General features: G+C 40.1%; 1 protein-coding gene across 5 annotated transcripts in view; it reads right to left on the bottom strand.

The window, feature by feature from the left end:
• PSPC1 (paraspeckle component 1) overlaps positions 1–15058 on the bottom strand; it is a 121172-nt gene that overhangs the window by 49198 nt on the left and 56916 nt on the right. For all 5 annotated transcript variants that reach the window (XM_075851613.1, XM_075851612.1, XM_075851614.1 and 2 more), the window contains exons 5-6: positions 14844–14928; positions 12780–12882 (exon numbers count right to left, since the gene is read on the bottom strand). In XM_075851613.1, coding sequence (XP_075707728.1) covers positions 12780–12882; positions 14844–14928 — 188 coding nt within the window. The remainder of the gene's footprint in view (positions 1–12779; positions 12883–14843; positions 14929–15058) is intronic.

The raw sequence follows: 15058 nt of genomic DNA, 5'->3' as shown, positions 1-15058 counted from the left end.
ATGAAATCGGAAGCATACGGTAATACAACAAAGCCATTGTGAATGTGGTGTGAAAGCCAATTCCCACCTACAGGTACAGTATTTATATCTTAAACAGTACAAAAACAACATAAACACTAAAATGCACCAAAAACAAAAATAAAATAAAATCCAAGGACAACTCCTTTGTTAAGTATTTAAAGCTCATCCCTTAGGATGCAGCGAATGTCAGGGAATGCAGCTTCGCTCTATTGTCTAGCACAAGTCTGAGGTGGTCAGAAATCTACTTTCAGTCTCAGGAGAGGGCTTCAACTTGAACCTTTCCAGGTACTCAAACTCGATTCTAAAAATCATGAATGCAGTTAGTGAACTGCTTATCTGTGAAGTGAGTTAGATATATGTTATATATCCAAAGAGGAGGTGGCAGTAATCAAGGTATATTTTAAAATATTTGTCCGACATTGATTTAGCTACATTGTTTTTTGCTAGATATTTTTTCTTATTTTTCACCATTTAGAGAATACGAGTGTAAAAGGCTATGTTTACATTATATTTTTGGCCTACCTTTGACGTATACGCCGGAAGCTCCTAAACGTAGGATGTGACTGATGCCCAACAGCGGCATCCGTCAACCAGAGGCTATTACTCATAAAAGTTCATTGGATACCATTATAGTCTATGGGCGACTAATAGGCATCCATTTAACACAATCGTCACTCATAGCCTATAATAGCATCCATTCAAGTATTAAAAGCTATTGAAAAGCTCACACACATAACGGATGCCAGTAATGGAGGTCATACTGTGGCATCTGTCACGCAAAGACTGCCATGCAAAAAACATGTTTAACGTGTATATTTTTGTTAATGGACTCTGCGTGATAGGATAGCGCAGTCTACGTCACTACTTAATACTTTCTTTGTGGTATACTGATATATAACGGCCAGGGGCCAAAATGGCATTCCTGACATACACTCTAAATGTAAACAAAAAACGGGATGTGATTTATAATAAGTTTTATTAATGGCGGGTTGCATAAAAAAGCTCTATTACTTTTTCATGCTTTGCTGATGCTCTACCTTAAAAAAAAGGCACAATAACGTTATGGTACATGTTATAGCAATACTAAATATTTTTGTAATTTAAAAATACTAATGAAAATAAAAGGAAAAATACAATCACTTGATTTGATAATGAAACCGGTTTTTAGTTTTTTTATTTTTTATTATCTGAAACGGATGTATATTAAAAAAGAAAAAATATGCTTGACTGTTAGAATGACTATTTTCAATTCCTCAGTCAGTCAACCAGAAGAACATATCCTAAGGCCCCATGCACATGACCGTAGAATTCGTCCGTAATTACGGACCCATTCACTTCTATTGCCCACGGATACTTTCCCGTATATTTGCGAGAAGGTATCTGTCCCGTAAAAAGGCTCCGCAAAAGATAGGACATGTTCTTATTGCTTTTTACTGACCGCGCTCCCATACTTCATATGGGAGCATGGTCCGCAAACTGCCCGCGCCCTTAATCACAGACAGTGATTACGGGCACGGTTATATGCATGGGGCCTTAGGCCCTGTTCACGTCTTTTTTTGAAAAAAGCATCCAAAATCGCAAACACACACAAAACCACGCTTAAAAAATGAATTTGCTTTTAACAAATATTACTTGTCATTTTTTAGCATCCAAATTACACCGTGTGAACATAGCCGTATGATGAAGGTTGATTGTATGACAATCTCTAAGGTACTGTGCTAAAGAGTGATGCATATTAACCGAATTAATAAGGGTTGTCGGCTGTTCCTTCATAGTTATTTTAAACAAAACAATTTGGGGAAAAAAAACAAAACAAATAAAACATTTTGTAGCTTTTCCAAAAATATATAAATTACTTTCTATTAAATGTATTGCTACCTTCTCAGGAATAAATCTCCCATATCCAAAGGAAAGGTGGTTATGTTTTGCACATGAAAGCAGAGAAGGCAGAATCTTTATTGGGTCTTTCCACTTTCCCGTAAAAAAAATAAAAAAATAACGGAATCTTACACACAAAGCCCATACATATCTTCCATAAGACCCGTTTTTGACACGGTGCTAAGCGGAGGCCGTAAAGGGGCAAGCTTAATGCAGATTTGCATGAAATTTAGCTATTATACATGTAGAACTATTTGTGCCTGTTAAGCAATTATGATTTAGTTGGCTTGATTACTCTTATAATCTAGAAGTTTTCAATACAAAAAGGTTTGACTGAAAATTTGTAATCTAGAAAAAAGGATCAATATTCTGACCCATGAATGACGTTTCAGAAATCACAATATACATACAGCATTTTACAAAATCACTTAGAAATACAGGGCTTAAATCAAAGTCACAAAATCACAACACTTCTGCTATGTTGACAACATTTAACCCCTTAGTGACCAGCCCATTTTAGGCCTTAATGAGCAAGCTATTTTATTCATTTTTCTATAGTCGCATTCAAAGAGCTATAACGTTTTTATTTTTTCATCTACATAGCTGTATTAGGACGTGGTTTTTGCGGGATTAGTTGTACTTTTTAATAGCACCATTTTAGGGTACATATAATTTTTAGATTAACTTTTATTAACCTTTTTTGGGGGGGGGGATTATAAAAAAAAACTGAAATTCTGCCATTATTCTATACGTTTTTAAATTGACGCCGTTCACTATGTGACGTAAATAACATGTTACCTTTATTCTATGGGTCGGTACGATTACGGCGATACCACATATGTAGAGGTTTTTTATGTTTTACGACTTTTGCACAATATAAACACTTTTGAACTAAAATTATTTGTTTTTGCATCATCGCTTTGCAAGAGCCGTAATTATTTTATTTTTCCATCAATGTAGTGATTTTTTGGGCTTGTTTTCTGCGGGACAAGACGTAGTTTGAATTGGTACTGTTTTGGGGTGCATGGGACTTATTGATTCATTTTTATTATGACTTTTTTGGGGGCAATGGAAAAAAATAGCAATTTCGCCATTGTTTTTTGCGTTTTTTTTTTACGGTGTTCACCTTGCAGTTTAAATTACATATTAACTTTATTAATGGAGTCATTACGGTCGCCGCGATACCACATATGTGTACTTTTATTTTATTTTTTTTACTGTACTTTATTAATAATCTTTATTTCACTTTGATGACTTATTTTATTAGTCCCACTACAGGACTTTACTGTGCGATCATCCGATCGCTGCTATAATGCTTTGGTATACTTCGTATACCAGAGCATTATTGCCTGTCAGTGTAAATCTGACATCATGCCTGTTAGGACGCGCCGGAGGCACGTCCTAACAGATTGCCTATGTCCAGGGCAGACCTGGGGGCTTTTATCAAGCCCCCGGCTGCCATGACAGCCCATCGGAGACCAGCGATTGCATTCGCGGGCCTCCGATGGGTGACAGAGGGAGCGCACTCCCTCTTTAAACAAAGTTAAATGCCGCGGTTGCCATTGACGGCGGCATTTAACGGGTTAAACGGCCGCGATCGAAGTAAACTTCGATCGCAGGCGTTGGAGCAGGAGCTCAGCTGTCAGACAGCAGAGCCCCGGCTCCTGGCTGCACGGGAGACCCGTGCAGGACTTAGACTAGGCCAACGTTAAAAGGCGTCAGCCTAGCCTAAGGCCCCTTAGTGACCAACGTAAAAAGGCGTATTGGTGGTCACTAAGGGGTTAAACAGTTTTCGATTCATTTTGCATTAATTATAAAACCTCAATACATAAAAAAAACAAAAAACAGGTATTTCATTGTATAGAGAACAAAAAATATATATATAACCGTGTTTCATGCAACAGACTGCACTACAGTGATACCATGAGGGAAGGCACCAGACATAAAAGGGATTGACCACATAAACAGCCATTTCTAAGATGGTTATCTACCCTGTCCTAAAAATAGGATGGTGACAACAGTTTGTGCAAACCTGAAACAAGCACACAGACTAAAAGAAATCAAGAGTTGAACCCCTTCCAGAGTGTTAACCCTGACAAGTCTACCTGTACTTGAAAGCAGAAGAAAGTGCAATTGTTGTATCTTCCAAAACTTACAGTACGACTACTTAAAGGCTATGGAAACCTTTGAGAGCATTTTTAATTTTAAATGAGTGATTTATTGGATAACGTTTTTCCAATTGACTTATTTAAAAAAACAAAAACCTTGAGATTTTAGGTGAAACCTGGCTGGCTGAAACCTTTAGGTTATGAACTTAGATGTGATCGGCAACAGCAAAATCCTGCATGTTAGACACGCAGGACCCGCTGACACTGAACCTGTTGGTGCCGCCGACCTGACTGATACAGGTTTCAGCCAGTGCTACATACAGCTGCTCTATATACAAAATACAAAGCGGCTGTGTCTCAAAGTGTAAAAATTATTTTTAATAAAAACTACAAAGCTGCACAAAAAATACACAGATAGACATTTATTCTTTCTAAAAAAGTCTTTAACAGTGTACAGAGCCTTTAAGTCAACCTAATCACAGGCCTCAGCAGTAATTCTGCCATGAACGGGGCATGACTGCAGAGGCCAGCAATTGGCTGCAACGGCACGTGACCCAAGAACGTAACATGACCACTGCAAAAGCATCCAGGCAGAGGTGAACAAGACCTCATCGCTGGAGCAGGGGGAGAGTACCTGCCTGTTTATTATGTGCTGCCATTACCTGCCCTCCAGCAGATTTTAAAGTGTCGCGGAAAACCCCTTCAAGGCCGAATTCACACACAGCATTTTTAGTGGTGTTTTTCTTTTTTTTTTTTTGAAAGTCAAAAACGCTGTGTATAGACGTACCTAACTATTCACAATAAGCTGTCATGTGTGTACACATAAAGAAGAACACTATTTCTGGCCATTATGACTTTTATTAAGCATTTTTCCTCCTCTGCAGAATCTAGTTCTCAGTCCTCCCTGAGCTCCCCAATCTCTTAGTAGCACACGCTAAGAAGCAGCAGCATGGAGGTCAATACACAGCAGCACTGAACAGCGTAGCTGAAAATCCAGCACTGGGGTGAGATAGTAGGACATTTGCTAGAAGCTGCAGCTGCTTCATTCTCCCCATAGACTTCTATAGGCAGCAGCTATATCCTGATCTCTCAGTGAGCAGATAATCCTATCTGCCTCACTGAAGACTGATTGTACCAGTGAATAGAAAGTGAGTGATCAGTGCATGAGGCAGTGGGAAGGAGTAGTCGGATAAGTGGAGATATTACAAAACTGTCCCCAACTTGTACTACGAAAAAACCCAAAAACTGAATATGCCGCCGTAAGAACCCCATGCACACGACCATAAAAACTGTCCGAAATTAGTGTCCGCAATTACGGACCTATTCACTTCTATTGTCCACGGACACCTTCCCTTTTATTTACAGGAAGGTGTCTGGGCCGTAGAAAGCCGCTGTAAAAGATAGGACATGTCCTATCTTTTCCTTTTTACGGACCATGCTCCCATACCTTGTATGGGAGTACGGGGCGAAGGTGCAGATCGCTGTCCGTGGCTGTAATCGAAGGCACTGCCGTGTGTATGGGGCGTAACTTTACACTGGATGCTTCTGCAGACACTGCTTAGCAGCCAAAGTATTTGGATTAAGTGAAGTTTATGTCCCCCTGATTGAACAAGTGAAGATTATGTCCCCCTGCTTCCTCAGTGACATTGGAGGAGATCTATCAAACAGTCTTATAGAAAGAAAGTAATTTGTTGCTCATAGCAACCCCACAGCTCGCATATTTATGAGCTAAGGAAAAATTAACGCTGAGCGATGATTGGTTGAAATGGGCAACAAAGGACATTCTTACTTTATATGAAAGTTGCTCCTATTGAAGGGCTGAAACCCTCCATCATATTATCCAATGTGTGGTGCACCAAGGTTCAACAGTGCACAGTGATTCCTGGTCTGCCTACAATATTCAACCGACACTGAATTGGAGTCATGAACGTATCAATCTCAGTCTCCCCATTTTCGATTAGTTTCTTCAACTGGTGCCCACAAGTAACACATTTACTGGAATAAATGTAAGGCTCGTATCAAGACGAAAAGGGTGTTCTTCGTGATTTGCTTCCTACATATCTTGCAGAATTCATGTGGGGGAGTTCGGATCGGCAAAGGCGCATTTAACAGAAATTCTGCACATTGCAGAGCAGTTTCCGGTTTAGGATTAGGCACTAGGATTATGTTTATGAATATAAATAAAATTGTTATCACTAAAATATATGGTCAGGGAACATATACTTAATTTGCGTTAACATTTGCGTCAAGTTAAGTTTATGTCCTAGGGGGACAATCTTCACTTGATCCAGGTATTCATCATGGTGATACTCATTGCAGACTGAAAACAGTTGTCTGTATATTATTTAAAGAAGTTGTGATAGGCGGGTTCCAAACACCCACATTTGTTAGAAAGAAGGAACACAAGTACATCACTCAGCAGCACGGATCCCATCAGAAGTTTGTTTAAATAAATGGGTACATGTACAGAAAAACAAACAGAATGAAGATGGCAAGCATAAAAATCTCCTAATCTAAATATGTGGTGCTAAAACAAAATTGTAATAAGTCCAAAATAGCACAAATAATCACAAGTTATTACTCTTACATTGTATATGATGAAAACAGAGAGCATATGTGTGCAAAGAAATACAAGCATGGAAATAAAGGATGTACATTTCTCTTATGTCCCTGTAGTATATAAACACCACTTGTATAAGTTAAACACAGTTATTGACATTTCATTACATAGTGTTAATACCTGTACCAAAGAATGGGAAAAATACACAAGCCTTTTTAATAACCAATTACGACTTATTCCTTAACGAGCGCCCACTGACTTGACAGGAGGCGGTGCAGGTCCTTTATCTAGACACGTCTTTTAGCGTCGCTGCAGAAGAGGCTGATGAACACTCCGGTGGGCGCTCCTACTCTAAGGAGGCTGTAACTAACAGCAAATGAACTGAAGGAAGCCTCCTGAACACCGCTGGGATTGGGAAAAATTCTGACCCCAGCTCTGTAACAATTTGATCAGCGCGGTTATGGCCGCGGAATGTTCAAAGGGAACTCCCCTCTGATCACATCACTGGAAACCTGGTGACGAGAATAAAGTCTGGGGAATAACTCTACAGTCAGCCCTGGGGACCTAGAAAGGACCCCAGGGCTGTCTGTTCAGTTTGCCTGCTGTTAGGGAACACTATGTGCTGCCCTAACATAAGCATGTGTCATAGTGACAGAATTGTAAATAATAAGTTATCCCTTAATGATTAAACAAAAACAAAAAAAAGGGGCAAGAATCGGTAAAAATAACTTAGCACTTAGTTAATTTTTCTACACCCAAACCACGGGAAAAAAAAAAACAGAGAAAAAAAACAAAACATGGCCTCATACAGCCACGTCAATGAAAAAATAAAAAAGTTATGACTGCTTAAATGCAGAGAAGCAAAAACTGAAGGAGGTAGCTGGTCATTAAGATCCGGTAATTAAGGGTTTAAAGCAGATCTGTCATATCCTTCAGACCGGGCAGCATAAAGTAATGAGACAGTTTCAGCGTGCAGTCACTTATTAAGTTATGTTCATAGTTTAGGAGAATTTAGAACTTATAAGAGCCTTGAGTCCAAATATACTCATATTCACAATGCTCCCGCCACTGCTTGACACTTTTATCACTATGCACTGCAATATGCCGCAAGTATAAATTAGGTAAAGTAGTTATGGAATATTTATAAGTGACAGGACACTGAAATCAGCGTGTCGGTCACTTTATGCTGCCATCAGACGCTGCAGCATAAATATCGTCAAGGACTACAATTCTGGTCTTGGTTTACATGCATACTTTGTCTAGACAATGAGGCTTTGAGAATACCAAGTTCATATATAGAATAAGCAGTCAAAGGTCCTTGTAAAATACTAGATTGTTAGTAAAGACTATTGAAACGAAAAACATACACCGTGCTTTAAAGAGATGCTCAAAGCGCACACAACAAAATGATGGTTGTGCCACTATTTTCTTTTTCACAGTGATATGCACTGTGTGATAAAGTCTGCAACAAAGAGAGGCAGCAGAGGATGCGAAGTTAAGTACCCTATATAATTCTGAGGAGGTGTGGAGGGAAGACCAGGAGTGGCCACACAGGCAGATAAATGCCCATAACGAGTCGTGAACACCGATAATTATAGTTCAATCGGTGATCGCTTAAAGAGTTTATTCATACCGGCCACCGGCTTAGGATGATGCCCGACCCCTGCCTAGGACATTCCGGAATGGCAAAAAAGGTCTGAGCAGCGGATAGAAGTAGGCTGGACAAGTTACTTCTGAAATGTGCGAAGGACAACTAAATTGTAGAGGGACCATTCCCTTAGTGTGGGAAGGACAGAAGGAAAGGAGAACAAAGTCTTCAATAATATAAAAAGCTGAAACCACCTTGGAAAGAAAAAGGTAGGGACAGGACAGAGCACGATCTTGTCCTGGTGAATTACCAGGAACGGCTGCCAGTTCAGAGACACGACGAATGGGGGCGATTGACACGAAGAGATACTTTCCAAGAAATAAGACAGAGGGAAAGATTTTTCAGCAGCTTGAATCAAGGAAACTGCAATGCATTATGGACAAGGTTGAGGTCCCAAGCAGACATAGGCTGACGGTAGGGAGGTAAAGAATGGGCCACATCCTGCAGGAATGTTTGGACAGCGGACTTGACTGCCAACAGCCTCTGGAGTAGAACAGAAAGGGCTGACCCCTGGGCCCTTGGGAGAGCTAAGGTTAAGACTTCGATCCAGTCCCTCTTGAAAGAAAGAGCAGGCAAGAAAGATAAAACGCAACAGAAGATAATGACTCTTCTCAGACCACAAAAAAACTAAAAACTTGTTTTATGATAGATCGAAGAAGATTATTATCTAACCTAGATTTAACCACAATACATTTTAACAAAAAAAGCCTTCAACTTTTAAATAGTAGTGTACAGTCTATTTAAACGTTAAAAAAGTTGTTTAGACCGTGTAAGCATCTTTTGAGTACGTGTTTCTTTTATTTTCTCCCCCTCTCGACACTAAAGGTGCCATGTTGCAAGCAAGCAATCTGCTTATGCTACAAATCCCACGATGAATTTGCAGTTGCTTAGTTCCCTCGCATCTACCATGCTGCGCCTGATGACAGCATTCATGTCTCCTTCCACCTTAGAGTATAGTCCCTGCAAATTGGCCACAGCATGTTCTGCTCCCACATAAACACATATACCATGTTGCAGGCAGGAACTATACTGTAAGATGGTATGTCAAATTGCTTGACTTCACGGTTTGACAGGCAGAGAGAAAGCTGGTGTACTGAATGCACATCCTTCCGCTATTCAGAGTGGATTTGGCTGAACAGATAGCTTAAATGGTGGATGCGTGACCAGAGACACAAGCATTCCTAGGAGGGTGTGTGGGTAGGTATACGTACTGAACACCAGTAAAAGCTATATCATGGAAAGCAGAAATTTTTGGGCAAAGTTCCTCAGTATTGCATTACTGGTGTGGTCAGTATTGCATTACTGGACTGGTCTGCATAAAGAGGCTCTGTCACCAGTTTATAAGAGCCCTATATTCTACATAATCTGATTGGCGCTGTAATGTAGATAACAGCAGTGGTTTTTATTTTAAAAAACGATCATTTTTGAGCAAGTTATGAGCTAGTTTAGATTTATGCTAATGAGTTTCTCAATGGACAACTGGGCGTGTTTTTACTTTTTACCAACTGGGTGTTGTACAGAGGAGTGTATGACGCTGACCAATCAGTGACTAATCAGTGTCCTGCACTTCTCATTGTTCCAGCCCAGCATGATCCACAGCACAGTGTGATTGTGCAGTGAAAGAAGTAAACACGCCCAGTTGCTAAAAACACAATACACGCCCAGTTGAAAATAAGAGAAAACACGCCCAGTTGTCCATTAGAAAGGCTCATTTGCATAAATATAAAATTGCTCATAACTTACCCAAAAATGATAGTTAAAAAAAACAAAACAACGTTACTGTTATCTGTTACAGCGCCGATCACATGCAATAGGAGATAGGGATTTGATAATCTGGTGACAGAGCCTCTTTAACATTGCCATTTTTGATGATGGGACAATCCCTTTAAGTATGGTTTGGATCACTTAATCCGAGAAGCCACGCAAACTTAGCACGGCGGCTTCAACAGCCCCACCATTTAACGATGAACTAGTAAATTCTTGTGGAAGAGTGAACCATGGGAAAGCAAATCTTCCAGAAGAGGGAGATGCCTGGGGGCGTCAGTCAGTAGAGTAACCAGGTCACATACCAGGCCTGACGTGGCCAATCTAAGGCGAGAAGAATAACTGAAACACCTTCCACTTTGATCTTCTTTAAGAGGTATTTCCATCTAGAACATTTGTGGCATATTCACAAACAGTTGCCGTAACTTCCATTCGCTTCTATGTGAGCTAAAGAAAGAGTAACAAAACACGCTGCGCTGTTTCCAGAAAACCCAACCACCTCATTACTCAGAGGCCGGAGCCCAGCGACAGGACAGTAGTCAGGGGCATTGTTCTAGAGATAGATGCAGGTCCCACCTCTGTGAATATGAAATAAAAGTCCAAGTTGGGAATATCCCTTTAAGGATGAGGGACAGGAGTGGGAAAGCAAGGAAAATATAGTGGAACACACAAACGGATGCCATAGAATGACCAATACATTCACCACGAACTAAAGAGGATCTTGAGCTTGAGTCAAGAAGCAAGGTAGCTTGTGATTCAAACTGGATGCCTTGTGGTCCACCATCCAGCTCACTCCATCTGCTTCCACAAAGGGCGTGGGCTGGAGAAACCGCAAAAGGAACAAAACTGAGCAGCGCTCTTCATGGTGGGACCCGACTAAAGGAGCTTGCTCTGGGGCAGTTGAGTGCTCTTAACCTCAGATACTTTTTAGTGCGGGCGACTGAAGAGAGACAGAGAAGGTAAGAGCCATTAAGGGTCTCTTAATAGGCTGTATCCTCAGAGCATCCTGTGAACAGCAAACAAGCTAGTTACCTGGCCATAACTAGCAAGGCCTCGCAGAGTTACTTTCCTGTGTGACAAAGTTGGTTGTTAATTTCTGCCAGAAAGTATACCCCGTCAAAGCTGTCTTGCTCTTTCAAGTAGCAGGCTTGTCCACCCAGGAAGAAGCGAAGATCGATCTAGGGCCCATCCAACCTCCTCAAAGGAAAGTTGAGAAAATATTCCAACTGGTGGTTACGATTATCACGGAAGGAGGAAGAGTCTGCCATAGGTAGTGCCTTTAGCCAGGCAAGAAACCGGTGGGTCTACTGCCAGGAAATGTGATCACTTGTTCAACAAGTTTTCAGGGAATGGATACATGACTTTCAGGGGCTTGGCTTTGAAAAACAGTTGTCAGCAAACTTCCATTACTTAGATAGAACTTTATCAAACTGTCAGTAATAAGGAAAACATTCTGCTGAGCTCCAGGTGCATCGAAAGGAGAAACCCTAGAGTAGGAGGAAGATTCAGCATACTTGACTTGTAAGGCATCTCGCACAGCCAAAACTAGGCGGTCAACCATGGGGGAAAATGGACGTCTGCTCTGCATTCAGACCTGTGGGTTGCTTGGGGGCGGGTGGCTGGTAGGATACTCCCTCCATCTTAAAGGAAACCCCACATTTGTATCCCAGGAGTTCAGCAGGGTCACCCTTTCAGCGTACCTAAACTTGAAGAGGTAGTGAAAGCCAGAAGAGAGCTGGCTGGTTCAGTGGTTAACCCCATAGTTGGTGGGTAAGAGGGAATAGGAGTTTCACTGTGCCTGAGAAAAATAGATGGAGCCGACGAGCAGGTAGGTCTGTCTCCTACGGACACGAAGATAAAATTAATTAGCTCCGTGTTACAGGAGGGGTATAGTCTGGTAAGAGGAGCTAATACTTTTACTTTGAGTCTGCATCAGCTTATACTCAATGTCATCTGTATCCCCCAATGACACGGACGAGAAATTAGAATGTTTTTTTTCAAACCTGAGTAAAGTGATTAAATGCATACAGTGTTACATTGTGCAAAAACAATTCCAAAAGAACAGACTTTAAATATGGTGAAATATTCATGTAGTAATATATAGACATCCAAAAAATAGGCAGCACTCCAGACAAGTTTAGTGATGTAAGGACTTTATTAGCCCATATGTGTGACGTTTTAGCCCTCCATACTGTGGCCCCTTGTTGTAATATATGAACAATGAACAAGGAATATTACTAGATCTTTAAAAATTCCCCTCGTTAGAGCTGGTTCAATGCTGTTGCTTAAAAGTTGGTTTCTAAAACCTGCCCACTATATAGATTGAGAGAGAAAACTGAAGAGTAACAAATGTTAACATTTCAATACACTGCATCACGTAAGGCCACTAAAATGTTAATCACGGTTAAATTGATAATCTGATCATGTAAAAGCTACATGACAGGAAGGTAAAGACATCGGATATAAGGCTGACCATGGTAGTAGGCAACCCTACACTAATCTGGATGATTAGAAGTTCCAGGGATTCTGGACAAGCAACCAGGACTTATTTTTTCCTATGAAGGAGGAGACCCTAACATTTCTTGGTTTTGGTCTCTTCTTCCACAGAGGTAGCAGTGACAAGGAGTACAAAAACTACCATTACAATAGGATTATAGCAAACTTACTACACAAAGAAAAGGTAACAATTATGTAAAGAAGCCCAAGAACATCCACAATACTAAGCAGGATGAAGATTGTAATTCTACATAGAGAAGTCTATTTTCTGGAACAGTAGATTGAATTTGTTAAAATGACTTACAGTGTCCATGTAAGCAGGCTTGAAACTTTCTTGACGTCTTAGATCATCTTGTTCCCTCTGTCGAATCATCTCCTCTTCACGTCGTCTCTGCTCTTCTTCATGTCTAGAATATAGGTTAATGTAGATACCGTGAATCTGTGTACGTTATTAAGTGTTTTATTTCAATTCCCCTATCTCAATGACAGACTTCTTTATATTAGAGCATCAGTGTGATTCCCAAATAGAGCTATACTAGTGAAAGTAATTGCATCCAAACAGCCCCCACAGTGCCCAATAGGAAGTGCTGGAAAAGCACTCGCTGGATCTGTGGAATCACATGGTGTATCATGATTCCTCTCAGCCGGTCGGCAGCTGGTAGATATACTTTAGGATTCCTCAAATAGTACTATGTTTTCAGATTGGATCACCCAAGATATCTAAATTCAGAAGTCAAAGAAAGTTACCCAGTGGTATATTGAACACATGGCTGCTAAGGTTCTAAGCCTTGTAACGTCCTAGAAAAATAAAAGGACGTTAAAAAAAAAACCTATGCCAACATAATGTAGACATATGGGATATGTGAAATAGTAATACCACACAAAATAGTTACAATCTGTTTTACAAGCAGACACATTTAAATTTAGAAAAATCTATTTTTAAAAATTCTCAATTTGTGTTTTTCACAAAGACTGAATCTAATAGACCAAATTTTTCCACTAATATAAAGTACAATATGTCACGAGAATCGCCTTGATAGGTAAAATCATCCCCAAGTAACCAAGTGTTAGTGGACTGGTATACTACTGTATAGAATATATACCCCCTGAGCCTGCCTGCTGTATACCAATATATATGCTGTATGTATACCCCCTGGCTCAAAACCTTCTTCATACTAGAAGTATACAGCAGTCTCAGGAGTTATATTATATACAGTAGAACACAGCAGGCTCAGGGGACAAATAATTCAATAAGAAAAAAAAAAAAAAAAAGGTGATCAAAAAGTCACATGTAACGCAAAGTGGTGGCAATTACAGCGCTCACATGGCTCTCAGAATATGGCAACAAAATTTATTTTTTAATGAAGATTTTTCTTTGTAAAACATTCAAAAAAAAACAATATAAATTTGGTATGACTGTAATCGTATTGACCTGCAGAATAAAGTTAACATGACATTTTTACCACATGGTGAAGATCAGAAAAAGAAAAAAACCTAAAAACAATGGCGGAATCCCTTTTTCTTTTTTCCATTTCCTGTCTAAGCATTTTTTTTTACATTTCCCAGTACTTTATATGGTGCCATTAAAAACGTAAACTCCCTCCGCAAATAAAACAAGCCCAAAATTGGCTGTGTCTCCAAGTAGTCAAAGTGTAACCGTCTTTACATTTTTTTTCCCCCCATAAACAAATAGTACAAGCGAATATATTATAGCTTTATAATATATCTTATTACAGCAAAATGCAACTTTATCCGCTTAGACTTCTCCTTCTGCACTGATCATTTACATTCAAATTCATTCCTGAAATTCGTATTCTGTGAGGCAGAGATGAAGACCACTCACTAAGGCCAAATGCGCACATTGCAGAATTTGATGGAGAAAATCTGCATCAAAACAGCAGGTAAACACAGATAGTTCCGCAGCTAAAATCTGCACCTACAACTGTCCCGTACTGTAATCATGTGTTCAGTACGGGACAGCAGTTCCACGGAGAGGCAGGGACTCCTAGCGTCGTACATAACTATGATGCTAGGAGCCCGGCTCCCTGCAGTGTGTTCGGTCCGGTACTTGCGGCCGAAATACGTAACGTGCTCGTGTGAACCCAGCCTTACTCTGGTACCCCCGTAGACTATGGGCAGCAGCTGTAACCTGATCTCTCAGTGCATCGTCATCTCTGCCTCACTGAATATAGATTTTAGCAGTGAATTTACAGTGATCAGTGCAGGAGGCAGAAATGCCGGATTGAGAAAAATACATTTTCTCTAATAAATGATATTAAGTTTATTATATTCGCTTGTACTATTGATTTATGGGGGGATTAAATGACTGTTACACATAAAAATAGGTTATAATACTTGCCAAATTTACCTCATATGAAACTGCTTTCGCTTTTGAAGCTCCTGATTCCTCAGTTCCTCTAGCCTTCGCAGCTCTTCCTGGCGTCGCATTAGATCTGCACAAATAGAGCAAATTATTTCCATTACAAAAAAATCAAACATGTAGGTCCCAAAACTGTAGATGTAAAACCACACTCTGCTATAAGAAAGCAAAAGTAAAATTGTTCGTACTATGCAAACACCCCC

This window comes from Rhinoderma darwinii, chromosome 2 (assembly GCF_050947455.1).
Source record: "Rhinoderma darwinii isolate aRhiDar2 chromosome 2, aRhiDar2.hap1, whole genome shotgun sequence".
Taxonomy (NCBI): Eukaryota; Metazoa; Chordata; class Amphibia; order Anura; family Rhinodermatidae; genus Rhinoderma; species Rhinoderma darwinii.
Note: the sequence above shows the minus strand (reverse complement) of the source record. Positions and strands in the feature narration are given on the sequence as shown.